General features: G+C 41.9%; 1 protein-coding gene across 2 annotated transcripts; it reads right to left on the bottom strand.

Annotated features, from left to right (window-relative positions):
* Positions 1-4,618: 4,618 nt before the first annotated feature.
* On the bottom strand, positions 4,619-13,109 carry LOC133126966 (profilin-2-like). 2 transcript variants are annotated; one of them, XM_061239517.1, is made up of 3 exons: positions 12,731-13,097; positions 9,583-9,775; positions 4,619-6,612 (listed from the first exon to the last, which is right to left on the bottom strand). In XM_061239517.1, the coding sequence occupies exons 1-3, from the start codon at positions 12,857-12,859 to the stop codon at positions 6,515-6,517; spliced, it is 420 nt and encodes a 139-aa protein (XP_061095501.1). In that variant the 5' UTR covers positions 12,860-13,097; the 3' UTR covers positions 4,619-6,514. The 2 variants fall into 2 exon arrangements, with proteins under 2 accessions (XP_061095501.1, XP_061095502.1); XM_061239518.1 differs by lacking the exon at positions 4,619-6,612 and adding an exon at positions 6,641-7,003 and having other exon boundaries at positions 12,731-13,109.
* Between the last annotated feature and the right edge of the window lie 1,355 nt (positions 13,110-14,464).

Here is a 14,464-nt window from a genome sequence, read left to right as displayed (position 1 = left end):
TACGCCTTTGATATTCTTTTTAACAGTAGGTAATGTGTGATAATGTGATAATGTATGCCTACCATTATATAGTATATACATATTATAGAAAGGAATCTGTTGGAATTCATTAACTGAGGTGGTAATTACTATGACGAGGTAACAGTATACACCTTCATTTTGCCACCACGGTCAGGGATTGATTATAATTGTAATCAACCTGGTCCTGGGTTCGAATCCTGGTCGGCCGGGGCCTCTCTGTGCGGTGTTTGCATGTTCTCCCTGTGTTTGCGTGGGTTTCCTCCCACAGTCCAAAGACATGCAGGTTAGGCTGATTGGAGAGTCTAAATTGCCCGTGTGTGAGTGAATGGTGTGTGTGCTCTGCGATGGACTGGCGACCTGTCCAGGGTGTATTCCTGCCTTTCGCCCAATGTATGCTGGGATAGGCTCCAGCCCCCCTGCGACCCTGTTCAGGATAAGCGGGTTAGGATAATGAATGAATGGATGTATAATAAACATCTTACCCATATTTTCGAATTGACATTTTAGGCCGGGTATTTCTAAAGTGCTGTGACATTGGCTTACCATAAATATGGAAAAGATTGCGGTAAAAAGAGCTCTCCTGTTCCAGTGTGTGGCACGAAGTGATCGTGTGCTTAAGTGCTGGAAGTTAACGCAGTAATATTCATTGTGCATTAAAGTGAGCTTTTTCCGTTAACGTCCTCTTGAGCAGAACACACTGTACTTTGTAGTTCTGTCCGGGTTGCTTGGTTACTAATGTAAACAGAACATCGACTGCACAGGCCGAGGCCCACCTTTCGGTAATAATGCAATCACACCACTACGGTAATCAATTTACCTTGTGCAGCGGTCACGACTAAAGATAAGCGGCTGACAACAATGCCCGCATTCTTTGCTCGATTAATTATTAGCTAAACGGACTTCTTCATCCTGGCTCATTTAGATATTGCCCTGGATTTGTTACCCCTGCCATATAATGAAATACAGTTTGAAATATTTATCAATGGAATTTTATTTTCATGAATAACCCATTATCTCGCTTTCTGCATAGGTGGTTTGGCGTGCAGTAACCACTCTCAAACCAGCTCCACTCCCTACTACTCAGAACGAATAGGCATCCGGTCCAAACCTGTAATTACTTAAATAGGATCAAATAGGTCTTAATTGCTGCAAATTACTGTTTGAGGCATTGTGCGTTTTCAGACATTAGCAAGGGCACAAATCTGAGCATCGTCTTCTCTCTCCAGGAATAGGGTTTTCCAGACGTGTTATATATAACCCAAAATGAAATATGATCAGTTTGTGTTCTCCTGTGTTTACTTGGACAAACCGACTGGCACCATTCTGGACAAATTTGTCAAAAGATCTATGCAGGTACACCTGGGGCATCAGACTGTTTGGAAAAACTGGGGTTCTAGGAATGGGCATTCATACTAACATCTGTTCTATAATTAGCCCAAACATTGCCACATTTTAGTTAATTTATCCATATGCATTTATGCTAATCGATACATTTTTGTGTCCCTTATGAACTCTTTCACTACGAGTGAACGAACGTTACTGTATCAAGCTAAGGAGCCAACGGAAACAGGGTAGCCACACAAAAACACTAATCGCACTGTACATACAGCAGGGATAGTCAAATCAGAACTGACCAGAGCTTCAAAAACTGATTTGAGGGGTGCATCACAAATCAGGATTACCGAGTTCGCTGGATACGTTCACCAAGTAAAACGTAGAACCCTTCCAAAACTTAAGATGGACTGAAGTAAAAACATCTGTTCCAGGTATTACTCAATTTAACCAGCAGTAATCCTGCTTTGTGATATATCCCCCTGGTCTCGTTGCAGTTCCATCTCCCACCTGTAGCAAAAATGGACAGAAACACTGCCCATATAGGCCTGTCCAGTGAAAAACTAGATGCATTTCCAACATCTGCATTTCCAATTTCAGTTAGCAGCTTGTCTAAACAAGGTGAGGTCGCCAACAAGTTAGGAGTCTGAACATATGGGGAACCATATGGTGTAGGCCTTGTGCCGTTGATTATATAATTATAAAATTTTCAGTTTGTAAACAGCGGTGGGACTTGCGGCGGTTTGCATCACATGCTTCAGAGCAAGTACTCATCTGCTCTCCTGAATGGAGAGCAGCAGTTACACCAATATACGCGATTGTGCATTCTAACACTGGGGAGTAAACTACAGGAAAGCATTAAAGTAAATAAGATTCTCTGCACTCCAAAGCCGAGGTCAGGAGGTGGGCCGTATCCAGTTCTGGTTTTAATGACAACTAACATTTACTCCATCTGACATTTTGGCTACACTCTGATAAACGCATGAACGACAGCCAGATAGTTATTGTGTGCTTGTATGAAATGTTTTTCTGTGATCTAATCTACGAGGGAACCAGTGTTGGTCCGTACAGCCAATTAACTCATTTAGCCAGGGTAATTGCTGGAAACGGAAGCCTGCATAGACGCTGGCCCTCCAGGACTGGAATAGCCCACCCCTTCTCGAAAACTACTAGTGAAAGAGAAATGCGTTTTGTGCACATCTGGATTTGATAGCGAAAGTACTGCATGTCCATAGAAACAGGGTTCCGTTCTCTTCCACATCTATCCTGAAGTGTCCCCAACTCTTTAACCCCCTGTCTGAACAGCATGCTTAATGCTCTGGCTTCGTTCTTTTTCGTTTTGCTGGAGAAACCGAACTTTGCAGTAGATAGATAGAAACGTCTGCACTCATGAAGTGGCCCACTCTTTTTTTCGGGTCCGTTAAATCCTCAGAGAAAAAATTAAGGCAACTTTACCTGGTCATGTTCTAAAGGCAGATTCTTCACCTTAATGAGGTTTATCAACACAGAAATGCACACGGTTTTATTACCTCTCAAAACATTGGGGGGGGGGGGGGGGCGGGGGTTCTGTTGACACAGCAATTGCAGCGTCTTCAACCTTAACCTTAAGTAGGAACTTGAGCCCATGACTCAGCACAAATGCATGATACGGCCTCATACACCCTGGGGACCCCCAACTTGGTTTAAAATGCTGCAGAGCACAAGCCCATCACAGAACTTCACTGTTCCAGGTCCCCTATGGATACAAGAGTGAGGTCACACCGCTCCCACTGTCACTCAAAAAGAATTACTCTGACCTCACACAGTTCAACCAGGGAGCAGCTGGTATTATTTTTTAAATGCAATTATTTCTATCATGTACAGCCGAGATCATCAAATCTGGCCCTAAAACCAAATCCAGCCTGGGTTTTCTCTTCACCCGGGTAATTAACTGAACAATTAGTGCCAGATTGGCCAGACTGTCTTCACACCTGACTCCCAGGTAAAGGGAGTGTGGAAAGAGTTGTTCTCAGCACTCAAGGACCATGATTTGATCATCTGTGATGTATAGACAGAAAATGTTTGATAAACAATTGGACTGTAGAAACTAACATGCTCTACTGCATTGCTCTCAAGAACATGTAGCCTATGTAGACAATTTACATAAAATTGAGTACCAATACTCTGCATTTCCCAGACTGAACAGGCAATTCGATGAATATGCACCATTAAAAACAAAATTTTAATATTCTTTACAAAACTAAAAATTATTGTCCCTGATGATATTTTAATGAGCTGTTGGCTAATGGCTTTGCCATACCGTACACGTTACTGTGCCCAGAAAATGCCATTTATTGATCAAATGTTTTCTGTACTTGACCACTACCCCTTTACATACCATTTATCAATGTATGATTTAATCCCTCAGAAAGTTAGAACCAGCCAATTTAGAAATCATGCCAAACTGGCTGATTACACCTAAAGGAGTAACATGGTGGTTGAATGTGACACTTGCCAGTTGTCTTTAGGCAACTAAACAAATGTGCATCATTTTTTTGGTTATTCAGTCATTTTAATTAATTTGAAAAACTTTTTTTTAACTAAGCCTACAATGCCTACTATAAAAGGTTCACCCAAACGGTCTTGGCGTGGTAACAAGAGCTGTCAATTAGCTATGATTGACAGACCGTGCTCCCATATGTTACCATAGCGACCTCCATGATACAAAAATCTTGGGAGACTGAATTTTCACATGCTAGCCAACTTAGTATATCAACTATTGACAGTGAAGGTAAGGACGCTGACTTATCCAATGATCATTTTTGCTAGCTAGCTAGCCAAGTTAATAAAAGCACAACTAGCGTCCTTATCCGTGTGTGAAGCACTACAAGGAGAACTCTACCGGTTGAAAATAGGATGATGCATTTAAACCGCTTACTTCTACAAAACTGAAGAACGGACATATGTAATACTTTAATTGCATTTATTCAAGCAGTCTTCTGCAAAAACCTAGAAAGCGTCACCAACCACGTTACTCCTTCAATCCATCCGGTATTCTAGTACCAGATCCATTGCATTCATTTAGGGTAGCATGGATCAAGCTACCAAAGATTTCATGACACATACTAATCAATCTATACAGTATCCAATTGAACAAATTCAACTGAAATATTTTGTTCAATAGTTTCAATTCATACTCCCTGGTCCAATAAATCAGTAAGCTTCACTTCGGTCTATCTGGGAAAGACCATTTTCAGTTGTTAGGAAATCAAGAAAACACCTACAATTCTGGTTGGAATAAATTTATTTGATCTGTCTGTAAACAAGGTGGTTTATCAATTTATGGCATTTTTTGTATAATAAATCAGGAGTTTGACTTGTATCCCAGGTATTAGGAAGAAATGGGTAGGGAAAGAAATGAACATTAAATCGGCAACAAAATTTGCTTTAATCTGTACATATTCCACAAGGCTGGAACATTTTGAGCTGACGCCAAAATATTCCTATGGAAGTGCCATTGAAATGACTCCTTTCTGGGCAACGATTTCCATCTCACAATAGCAACAGATCAACTCAGATCAAGATTATGGCACAGGAATACATGGGTTCTGTATAGTTTCCACAAGACAACCAAGTTCTTATTCCAACCAATACCATCTCCCATACTTAAATGTGGTTACAGTTAGCTATACTTTTTAGGGTTTTTCCTTTTTTTTTTTTTGTCTTTTATTAACTGGACATAACATTTAGTACCATGCTTTGACAGACCGTTTTGATACCACATCGATGATGATGACTCGAGCACAAGGCAATTTATTCCACAGTTTGTCTGCACAGCATGGGTTTACAGGGTCAAATGCAGCAATTCACCGGTGATATTTATTTTAAACAATTGCGAAATGAGGAGGCGGCCGTTCCATCAGCCTGCGCTGATTACAGCAGCAAATCTTTCGCCATGTTGCCCGAAAAGGTCATAAACATTAGTGTTCTGCAGCAAGCAAACCAATGGAGCTGGCCAGACCGCCTTTACAATGATTTAGAGCAATTCTGCAAATTCCCAAGCTGCAACTAGAAATTGGTCCTATTAAATCAAACTGGACACGATGCCAGATGGTAGAGTTGGGATATATCTACTGTCCAAAATGGCAGCCTTTTTTGAAAATAAAAAAAGTAAATATATTACAGGAGCTGGCAAACAACAGTTAAGTGCCTGAGCTATTGTAACGATGGAATGTCCATGGTGATGTTCGAGTCAGGGATGTCATGAAGAGGTCATGGGAGAAAAATCCTACCTGCATCTCAACAATGCCAATTCGCCATTAATCTCTAAATAATCCAACACCACACCCATCAAACGTAAGACTACATCCAAGTACAGTCGCGAAAACACATTCAATGCAGGGTACTGCAACTGAAACAAAAAGGGGGAAAGGGTAAGAAAAAAAAAAAGTGGTTGGAAGGCAGGTGGAGGAGGAGTGTTATGGTTTGTACTGGGAAACAGGCCTCTGAATGATGAAGCATTAGAACTACAATGAAGTATGAACTACAGTGAAGGAAAAGCATGGTAAATGGGGAAAGGGTATTGAAGTTTTGGCCAGAGTTTAAAGGTTGTGCGTGTGGGACAGGCAAAGGGGGGGGGGGGCGACTTAGGGACACCTCAATAAGCTAAAGGATATGCATGCAGATTCCCCTCCCAGACATGTGCTAGAAAAGGAAGACAGAATGAGCTAGATAAGCGCTCAAAACGGCATTGGTCAGATTGTACTACCAGGCACCTTTGTGTGAAATATCGGTTCCTCTTTAGAGTTTTCCCAACAGCTTCTGTATGTTCACTACGCTGTGGCCAGATCTACAAATCAGCCCAATTTTTAGTGTTTTTTTGTCTCCCTCCCCCCCCCCCCCAGTTTGCAATACCACAATAATACGTTTACTGTTAACTATGGTGCAATTGTAGTGCCAGAACAGGGTTGAGTACACAGTGTAAATGCATAAAAATGAAGGCAGAAGTTTGGGACAAGGATTAACCAAAAGAAAAGAAAAAAGGGCGGGGCACAAAAAGGGAGGAGAAGGGAAAAGAAATAAAATAAAAATAAAAAGTAGCATCTACCATCTACATCAGGTAGTACTGCCAACGCAAGAGGGTGGGGCAATGGAGCTGCTAGGAGGATGGAGGTGACGCTGCTTAATATCCAGCCTTCCGCAGGTAGTCAGCCATTTGAAAAGCTTTCTTGTTGAGTTGCCCTCCATGGATACCTTCTTTTCCCATGACTAAAACCAACGCTGGAGCACACAAGAAACACAAGAACACAAATCAACGAACGTGGAAACAAAAACAAAAGAAAAAAAATAAAATAAAAGAAGTCTTTCCCTACGAACAGAGGGATACACAGTTGAGAGCTTTGTCGTCCCCCCCACCGCCCCCCGTTAGCCTTTGTTGCTAGCAGGCCTAATACATTGATGTGATTCAAAGGGGTGGGGGGCAGGGGGGGGTTTAAAGCAATTTAATTTTCCTTTTTTATAATTTTTTTTTTCTTTTTCTCCCTCGACTTCTCTACTTAACAAGTCTGACTATACTAGAACCCTGAATCCCGTAAGTATTTTGCCATCGAATAAGCCTTCTTATTCAACCCGCCTCCGTGGACTCCTTCTTTGCCCATAACAAGAACCAAGACTGAAACGAAAAGAGATAGAGAGGGAAGTTTAGAGGGATTACAGGTGAGTAGGTAAGGAGGAAAGCATTCAAAGTAGACAGCAAAAACAAACTGAAGTAAAAAGGGCTGACAAGACAAGTTAGTTCAGAAGCCCCGTTACCCACACCACTAAAAACCTGCACGAGCGTTCATTTTCATGTCAACCCTTACTGGAAATAAGTTTGATGACTACACTACAGAAATGTAGTGGGAATGTGAGACGGGACCTATTGTCAAGCATTCCTCTGCCTCAACAGAAATTTATATGGAAGAGGCTTTTTTTATTTTTTATTTTTTAGGCCTGCTTCCTAGCCCAAAGCACAGGTCAACCAAACCCTGCTCCTTAAGATCTACCATCCAGTAGGTTCACACTCCAACACTAAGAAAGCACACCTCATTCAACAACTGGAGATCTTGTTGAACTGAATTAGTAGAATCGGATGTGACAAATTAGGGTTGGAGTGAAAACCTACAGGACGGCAGATCTCCAGGAACAGGGTTGGGCAGCCCAGCTCTAGCTGTTGAATGGGGTGTGCTTTATTAGGGTTGGAGTGAAGACCTACAGGATGGCAGATCTCCAGGAGCAGGGTTGGACAGCCCAGCCTAAACAGATACAGTTCTCCTCCAGTTCTGAGGAGAGCAAGACTGCTGCCAGGTATCCTAAGAATGCAGCAGCTTATCTGAAATGTCTCCAAGGCTGTGTCTCGAAGTCCACAGAAAAACTGACCAATTGACCTTCATATATGCGAATATGGATAACAGATTGCATTTTTAATTAACGCATGCATCATCGGGGCTCGGAATATAGAAAACCCTCACATTTTTTGTCAGTTACAATTAATGGTCGTTTCAAATGTTGCCACCCAACTTCTTACCAGAAAGACCAGCAACTGAGCAAATATGGCCCTGGTCCAAATGAAAAACCAGCAAACTAGCATATTAAAGACAAGCTCGTCTGCAGTTTCAGCATATTTCCAGGATGGAAGAGTGGTTATGAAAGGGAACTGTAGCTGGAATGTGTCCACCGCCCATAAATTACTCTGGCCGTGAATCCAGCGTTCAGCCAATTCCGCTTAACATTTCGTATCCGAATTAACAGGAAAATGAACGCTCTTCTCTGCAGTCACCAAACGACCGTCCTAGTTCAGCATGCTCATTTGAACCGCTTTCCTCAATACATATGTACAGGAAAAAAACAGACTCCACAGCTGAAAGCGATCAGGGAAGGGTGAAAGGGACAGTGGAGAGGAGGGAGTTCAATTTCAGGGGTCAGAGTTCCCGGAAAGGAAGCTGGGGCTGAGCGATAGGTCGCAAGGATGATTTGTGATAGGATTATTGAAGACAATAACCGTCTTCACCTCCGTGTGGCATACTGCCTTTGTTCCAATGAGGTTTTTACCTGATGAGATGGTGAACATCTTTAGAGACTGCGTGAAACTCTTCCAGGACAAAGTATCACCGCTGTCATCTACTGGGTGTTAAGACAGCCAATCCGCAGCAAGACCGTGCAGCGTCCATGCAATCGACAAACATCGCAGGGAAGCTGTACAACCTTGCTGCTGATTGGCTCTCTCATCAACACTAAATAGGTAACAGGGCGATGTTCTACACCCCATACGTTCGGATGTCTACCATCGCATCAGGAGTAATGTCATAAAGGCAATACACCACCACGGTGGCAATAATGGTTAATAGATTTGTTAATCATTGTGGCATATCACCCAGCCCAAGGAAAGGTGTTTTAAATGTAACTGAAGCACATGCATGCAAGAATGAGACTTCCCCCCACCCACCCGAGGAACTACCAAAAACTATACTGTGGAAATGTGCTGCTGCCCCCCCCCCCCCCCATTACTTCATAAGCAGAGAACAGGAGCCATTAGAGGCAAATAGAAGGCTGGCAGGAGTCTATCCACATTGACAATTTGTTCAAGATATCAAAATATTGAGTTTCACAGACACTGATTAAGGCTAGTCCTGGAGATTCTTCATACAAAAACCTCATTTTAGTTCAGGACTAAGCCTAATCTGAGACTATGAAACCAGACCAAAAAGTGTAGTTGTAACTTCTAAACTAAAATTTAGACCAGCAACTCATCCACAATCAAATTATCAAATTAACTGGCCACTAGATAAACCCTTAAATATACTAAGCATGTACCACCTGACCCCACAATCTCAATTCTGGGCCAAATTCTTTCCATGTGATCCCAGTTTACTGAAAACATTAATGCAAGCAAATTAAGTAACTGGTAGGCAGTCCATGAAGGAAATGACACCTTTAAAAACAGGAGAAACATAAGATTTTTGTGCATTTCAATCATTAAAGTGCGATGGGTCGCATCCCTTTAAAAAGGCTTCCAAATGACGAGCTGCGATACCAAGCCAGCGACTAATCCATTTAGTATTGCTAATATATTGAGGAAAGGTGGACATAAATACACATGCACACAACTTCACCATCACAGCCACATTTTATGACAAAATTAATCCACGATAGTCTTTACTACTGAATGAGACGCTCGGCTTGGTCTGCGGGGGCGCAGTAAGAGCGGTTTACCTTTGTCGGCTCTGCCTACGGAAACGTTGTATGTTGGCTCTCCACCTTGACTCTTTGTTCGGATATCCATCGTCCAGTCCCCCTCGACGGGAAGGCTGTCTCTGATCACGGAGCACTTCTTTAGACCCAAGGTCAGGCCGCTGGTGAAGAAACCCTCTCGGTCCTTACCTACTAGGAGGTCAATCTCTGCGGCCTAAAAATAAATACAAATTAAATTGAAACAGTTGATTAGAAAGCTTAAAATGATTTCTAATTAATAAGAAAAAGCTATGGAGGGAAAGTTTCTCTTTGGTCTGGGTTTTCAAAAGGGGGTCTCGGGGGGGGGGGGGGGGGGGGTCCCGGAGGGTACAGTAGGGGGTGGTCCCTGGGCAGATTTCATACACAATTGCTATATGGGCAATTCCAGCATTCTGGATGTGACATATGGACACAAAATGACAAACAAAATCCCTCAGAAAAATTACTCTTCTTCCATGATAGAAAATGTTAATGCATATTATCATAGCACCCACTTGGCGGTGGGGAAGGGTCAAATAAATAATTTGAAAAATATTGTAAAGCCAGATAAAATGTGACAAATAACTTGTGTTATGGATGGGACACAAAGACAGGTATTTTGGGGAGACTATACACTTTCTAAAATCTCTGAATTTTACTCAAATGCAGAAAGTTTGATATCCATGTACGGTAGGAGGCCTGGCTGAACAAACAAATACACATTTTTAAAATATTTATGTCTGTCTAGATTGTTATGAGGAGATACCAGCGTTGTGGATGTGATGCCATTGTGTTATGGATGTGACATGTCTGAAATGCATTGTTTGACAATCTACTTGCCAATCAAATTTTATCATAACACATTTCTTGTCATCTGAAATGGTTCTGAATGTCATGTGACATTGACAAAACTGCCAAATAGCATTGACTTCAAGGGTAAATTGGGACTAAAATCAATTTAAGCATTTTCCTGTTGTTAGCCTACATTTGATAAGATGGTCACAATCGACTGTTTTTTTTCATGCTCAGTTTGGCATTATTGAGGAATTACCCATATATGGATTTGAGAAATATAAAAACATAACTTAAGTATAATCCTTTTTAACTTATGGTGAGTGTCTCCTGGATTCCTTTGAACCTGGGTGGTGATCCCTGGTTCAGAAGAAAAGTTCATACACTCACATTCCATTTAGCCTCAGGCTATCCTGTTAATCAAATGATCACAATCGCTATGGACAAGTAAATCTGACTTATGGCCACAATAAAAACGCACCGAGTAAATTACTTCTTTTTTGCAGGGATATTTTATTTACTTTAGATATACAAAAACCATGGACGTGTATAGTCCTTATATGGTCATTTATGCCCACTTCACTGATGGGTTTAACTTTTGCTAGAAACCGTTCGGTGCCTGAAAATGACCACACAACTTTGGTCAAACAACTGCAAGTATGTGCAAGGAGGCGTTGCCCTTAAACAGAACAGCGCCGTCAGAACAGACGTAATGGGTATTTTCCTAAACGCAGTGGCCATCTAGTCTTTTGGGTGATCTGATCACTTTGCACCAGAAACTTAAGATATCGTGCCAAAGCACAACAATGCCGCAGCCACCGTTGATTAAAAGTGTGAAGTCTTGGAAATTTGGTACCCTAATTTACCTGGAAGTGTGAGAAAAGCGACGCTTAATGGTTAACGTTAGACCAAGTTACTTTTATTAGTTGGCCTAAGTTAACTGGTGAACAGAAAACGAGCTAGCCACTCCGTTGACGTTAGCGTGTCATAAACCCCATCGGCAGAATAAAGGATGCCAACTTACAGCAGCTAGTCAATGTTATCTTACTTCAAAGGGGACAGGTCGAAATGAGGCTAAAAGTAAACTGATCTAGCTAGTGTGCCATTATGCAGTTTTGTGATCCAAATTAAGCGGTTATAACGAGCTAGTTAGCCTATTGACAACCAGCTAAGTAAGGTAAGGTTTTCAATCAGTGCGATTCAAATCAATGAACATTAACGTTAGCTAGCTAGCTAAATGTATACATTTTCGACCACACAGCTAGCTAATGTTAGCCTAGACAATCAAACCAATGTCGACAGTATAAACGCAAGCTAAGCAACACTAACGTTAGCATAACTTTGTATGGGGGAGGTTAAAATGGCTTGTTCGCTAATGATAGAAATTCAAAAATGTTCGCTGGCTATTCTACTGCTAGATAACAAAATGGAGGATTTTCTAGGATTTTCCGGTTATCGGAATATCCAACTACGCGTTGGAACACTGACACGGGGCCAGGCATCTCTAAAGCAATCGAAATCCCACACACCCATAGAACAAATAAAAACGCAATAGTGCTCGTTAACGTTAACATTTACGTAGCGCACTCTGAAAACGTGTCAGCCAGCCGGCTAGCTAACTGCATGAAAGACCGACGAACCATCAGAATGGAAAACTGACGAGGGGAGGCGCCATCTTGGGGAAGCGCGAAGGGGGGTGGCAGCGAGGCAGTCATTCTCCAAACCACTTACGTCCTCCTCGCGCGCTTTACGGCGATTATTTGAACCAGTGCGCCAATAACGTTGCGTAGTGAGCTGTGAATCTGTGGACGGCCTGATTTTATCCTGCCTCACAGCGTCACCCTTTCCCGCATTGCCGGCTAGACACCAGCTACTTGTTAGCCACTTTACAGGCTTAACAATGGAATATTAATACAAAATTACCATTCTAGTTAACTTTCTTCGATGGGTAAAGTGTAGCGAGCGGACTAGTTCGCTAACCCGCAGCCTCTGCCAGTAAGTTAACCGTAGTGTTTCCAACGCTTGGTTTAATCGTGGCAGGTGTTCCCCCTCCTTAGAATGGAAAAAATAACGGAATTAATCCGTTATCTCGCCGTTAAAACAAAGCATTTCACAGCTATGAAAGACTTCACTGTTCCCCGCACTCGTTCAGAAAAAACAAATCAAATCACAAAGAACACGGAATGAACACTCGTTGGACACCATGTGTATTGGCTAACGCTAGCCTAAAAATATTCTTACTGGGCACCCCCCGTTTGACAAGGCCTCTCCCCTTTCAAATGAACTGCCATTTCATTCAAACACACCGTTACGAGTAACTACAGACCAAACTGGAATTTCTACTTAATAACATCCTTACCGTTATATTGTTAAAAGTGCCGCCGGGTTGTGCTGCCCAGACATATTTGGCGTCCGTGTACCCAACAATGGCGGAGTCCTGGCAGCTGCCATCGGCCATCAGGTTATCCACGTAGCCTTGCCAGGACATACTTGCGTCTCAGGTTAAAATGTACAACTTTTTCTAAATAAAAAAAATCAGAAACGCGTTTCCTTGAGTAATACTCGTTGCGGCCGAATTGTGTGTTTTTTCAGGGTATTGTAGCGTCTCCAATAGAAACCCCCCGGCTCCGTGCACTGTCACGTCCCCGCTATAATCTGAGCTTGAGTAGCAAAAGAAGCCACTGCATTCGGCCAGCGCCTGGGTGTAGTCCTTACAGAATCACTCCGCGCAGCCGTAGTCCGCCGGACATTCATTGCAAATAGTGTACAGAGGCGGAGGGATAAAACGATTTGATACGAATTGAAAGAATAGTCTGGATAATGTCTAGCTAATTGGCTAGCGAGTTAGCAGTACGCTTGTCTAATATCAAAATAATCAATATTGTGACTCGTATTACATGCGGCATGTAATGCCAGTTGTGTGTCCTGGCAATATAATCCTGAACTTTTTTGGATTGCAAAATAAGCCTTTTTGGCTGCCTTGTGTTATATGGCATGGATGAAGTTAATAGACTTGCTGTCTTTTTTAATAGATTTGCTGGCTGTTTAGCATACTTAATTGTTAGCTGACCTATAATTGTTCCATTGTGTAATTGTTAATGAAGTAATAATTGTGATTGTATTTGTCATTCTTTAAGAGGGTTCAGATTCTCTTTTGAAAATGTTATCTAACAACATGTTAACAGATGATGAGCAAACATTTGCTGTTATATTTACAGGGCTGTAATGTGGGTCCATAAATGACACATCTGATATACATTGTAGTTTTGTACATGTGGTGTACAGTCATGCTAAGAAAGACAGAGCAGGAAGTCATTATTACACTTAATTTGGGTCAGGTTTCATTGAGCAGACAATTCTTTCACAAATGAACTGGTAAATTGCTTCCCCTGTCATGCACAAATAACCTGTTACACTGAATGCTCTTTCTGCCTTTAGAAAATATAAGCAGTGAAAAGCACATTTAGTTATTCATTAGATGTGCCAGGCGATCTCCATACATTACTTTAGCACCTAATGATCATGAAACTTAATATTGTTTTAGTTTCATCAGAAGACTTGCTACAAGGACTGTGTAGTTAGTTTGTGCAATAGCCTTTGTATCTCTGCTTTGATTGCTTTGGACTTTGTATCATCTGCCCATTGGAATTTACAATGGAATCACTCAGGGTGACCTTTGCCCCCATTTATTTCTTTCTTTCTTTTTAACTATGCTGAAAAAGATGACGAGCAAGCTTCATTTAAACCAAAACAAGGCAAGGCAGCACTTCCAGTCAAGCAAGAGCACGGTGCCCTAACCTAGGCCAACTTCCTGGTGGACCGGTCAGTCTCCTGATCCCAAACTGGTCCCTGAGCTTCTGGTAACATCCTTTACATTTCTTTCCCTCATATAAGAGGACCAATGAGGTGCAATGTGAGAGTCATGTGACCAGGAGTCTGCATCCTTGGCAGACTTCCACACAACATTCCAACTTTCTGTCATATTAAGAGAATCACATGAAACTCTTACATTGCCTTAGAAAGGCAAATGCTAAAGCACAGACACACAGGCTCCCTCTCTCTCTGTAACCATGCAGAGTGAGCTCTCTACAAT

Source organism: Conger conger, chromosome 4, assembly GCF_963514075.1.
Source record: "Conger conger chromosome 4, fConCon1.1, whole genome shotgun sequence".
Taxonomy (NCBI): domain Eukaryota; kingdom Metazoa; phylum Chordata; class Actinopteri; order Anguilliformes; family Congridae; genus Conger; species Conger conger.
Note: the sequence above shows the minus strand (reverse complement) of the source record. Positions and strands in the feature narration are given on the sequence as shown.

Bases quoted from the DNA above. Each gene is read 5' to 3' on its own strand.
- LOC133126966 (XM_061239518.1), bottom strand. From the start codon at position 12,859: ATGTCCTGGCAAGGCTACGTGGATAACCTGATGGCCGATGGCAGCTGC. The intron at 9,776-12,730 runs GTAAGGATGTTA...ATTTATTTTTAG, and splicing joins GCACTTTTAACAATATAACG to GCCGCAGAGATTGACCTCCT. The intron at 7,004-9,582 runs GTAAACCGCTCT...TTTTCGTTTCAG, and splicing joins CGTAGGCAGAGCCGACAAAG to TCTTGGTTCTTGTTATGGGC.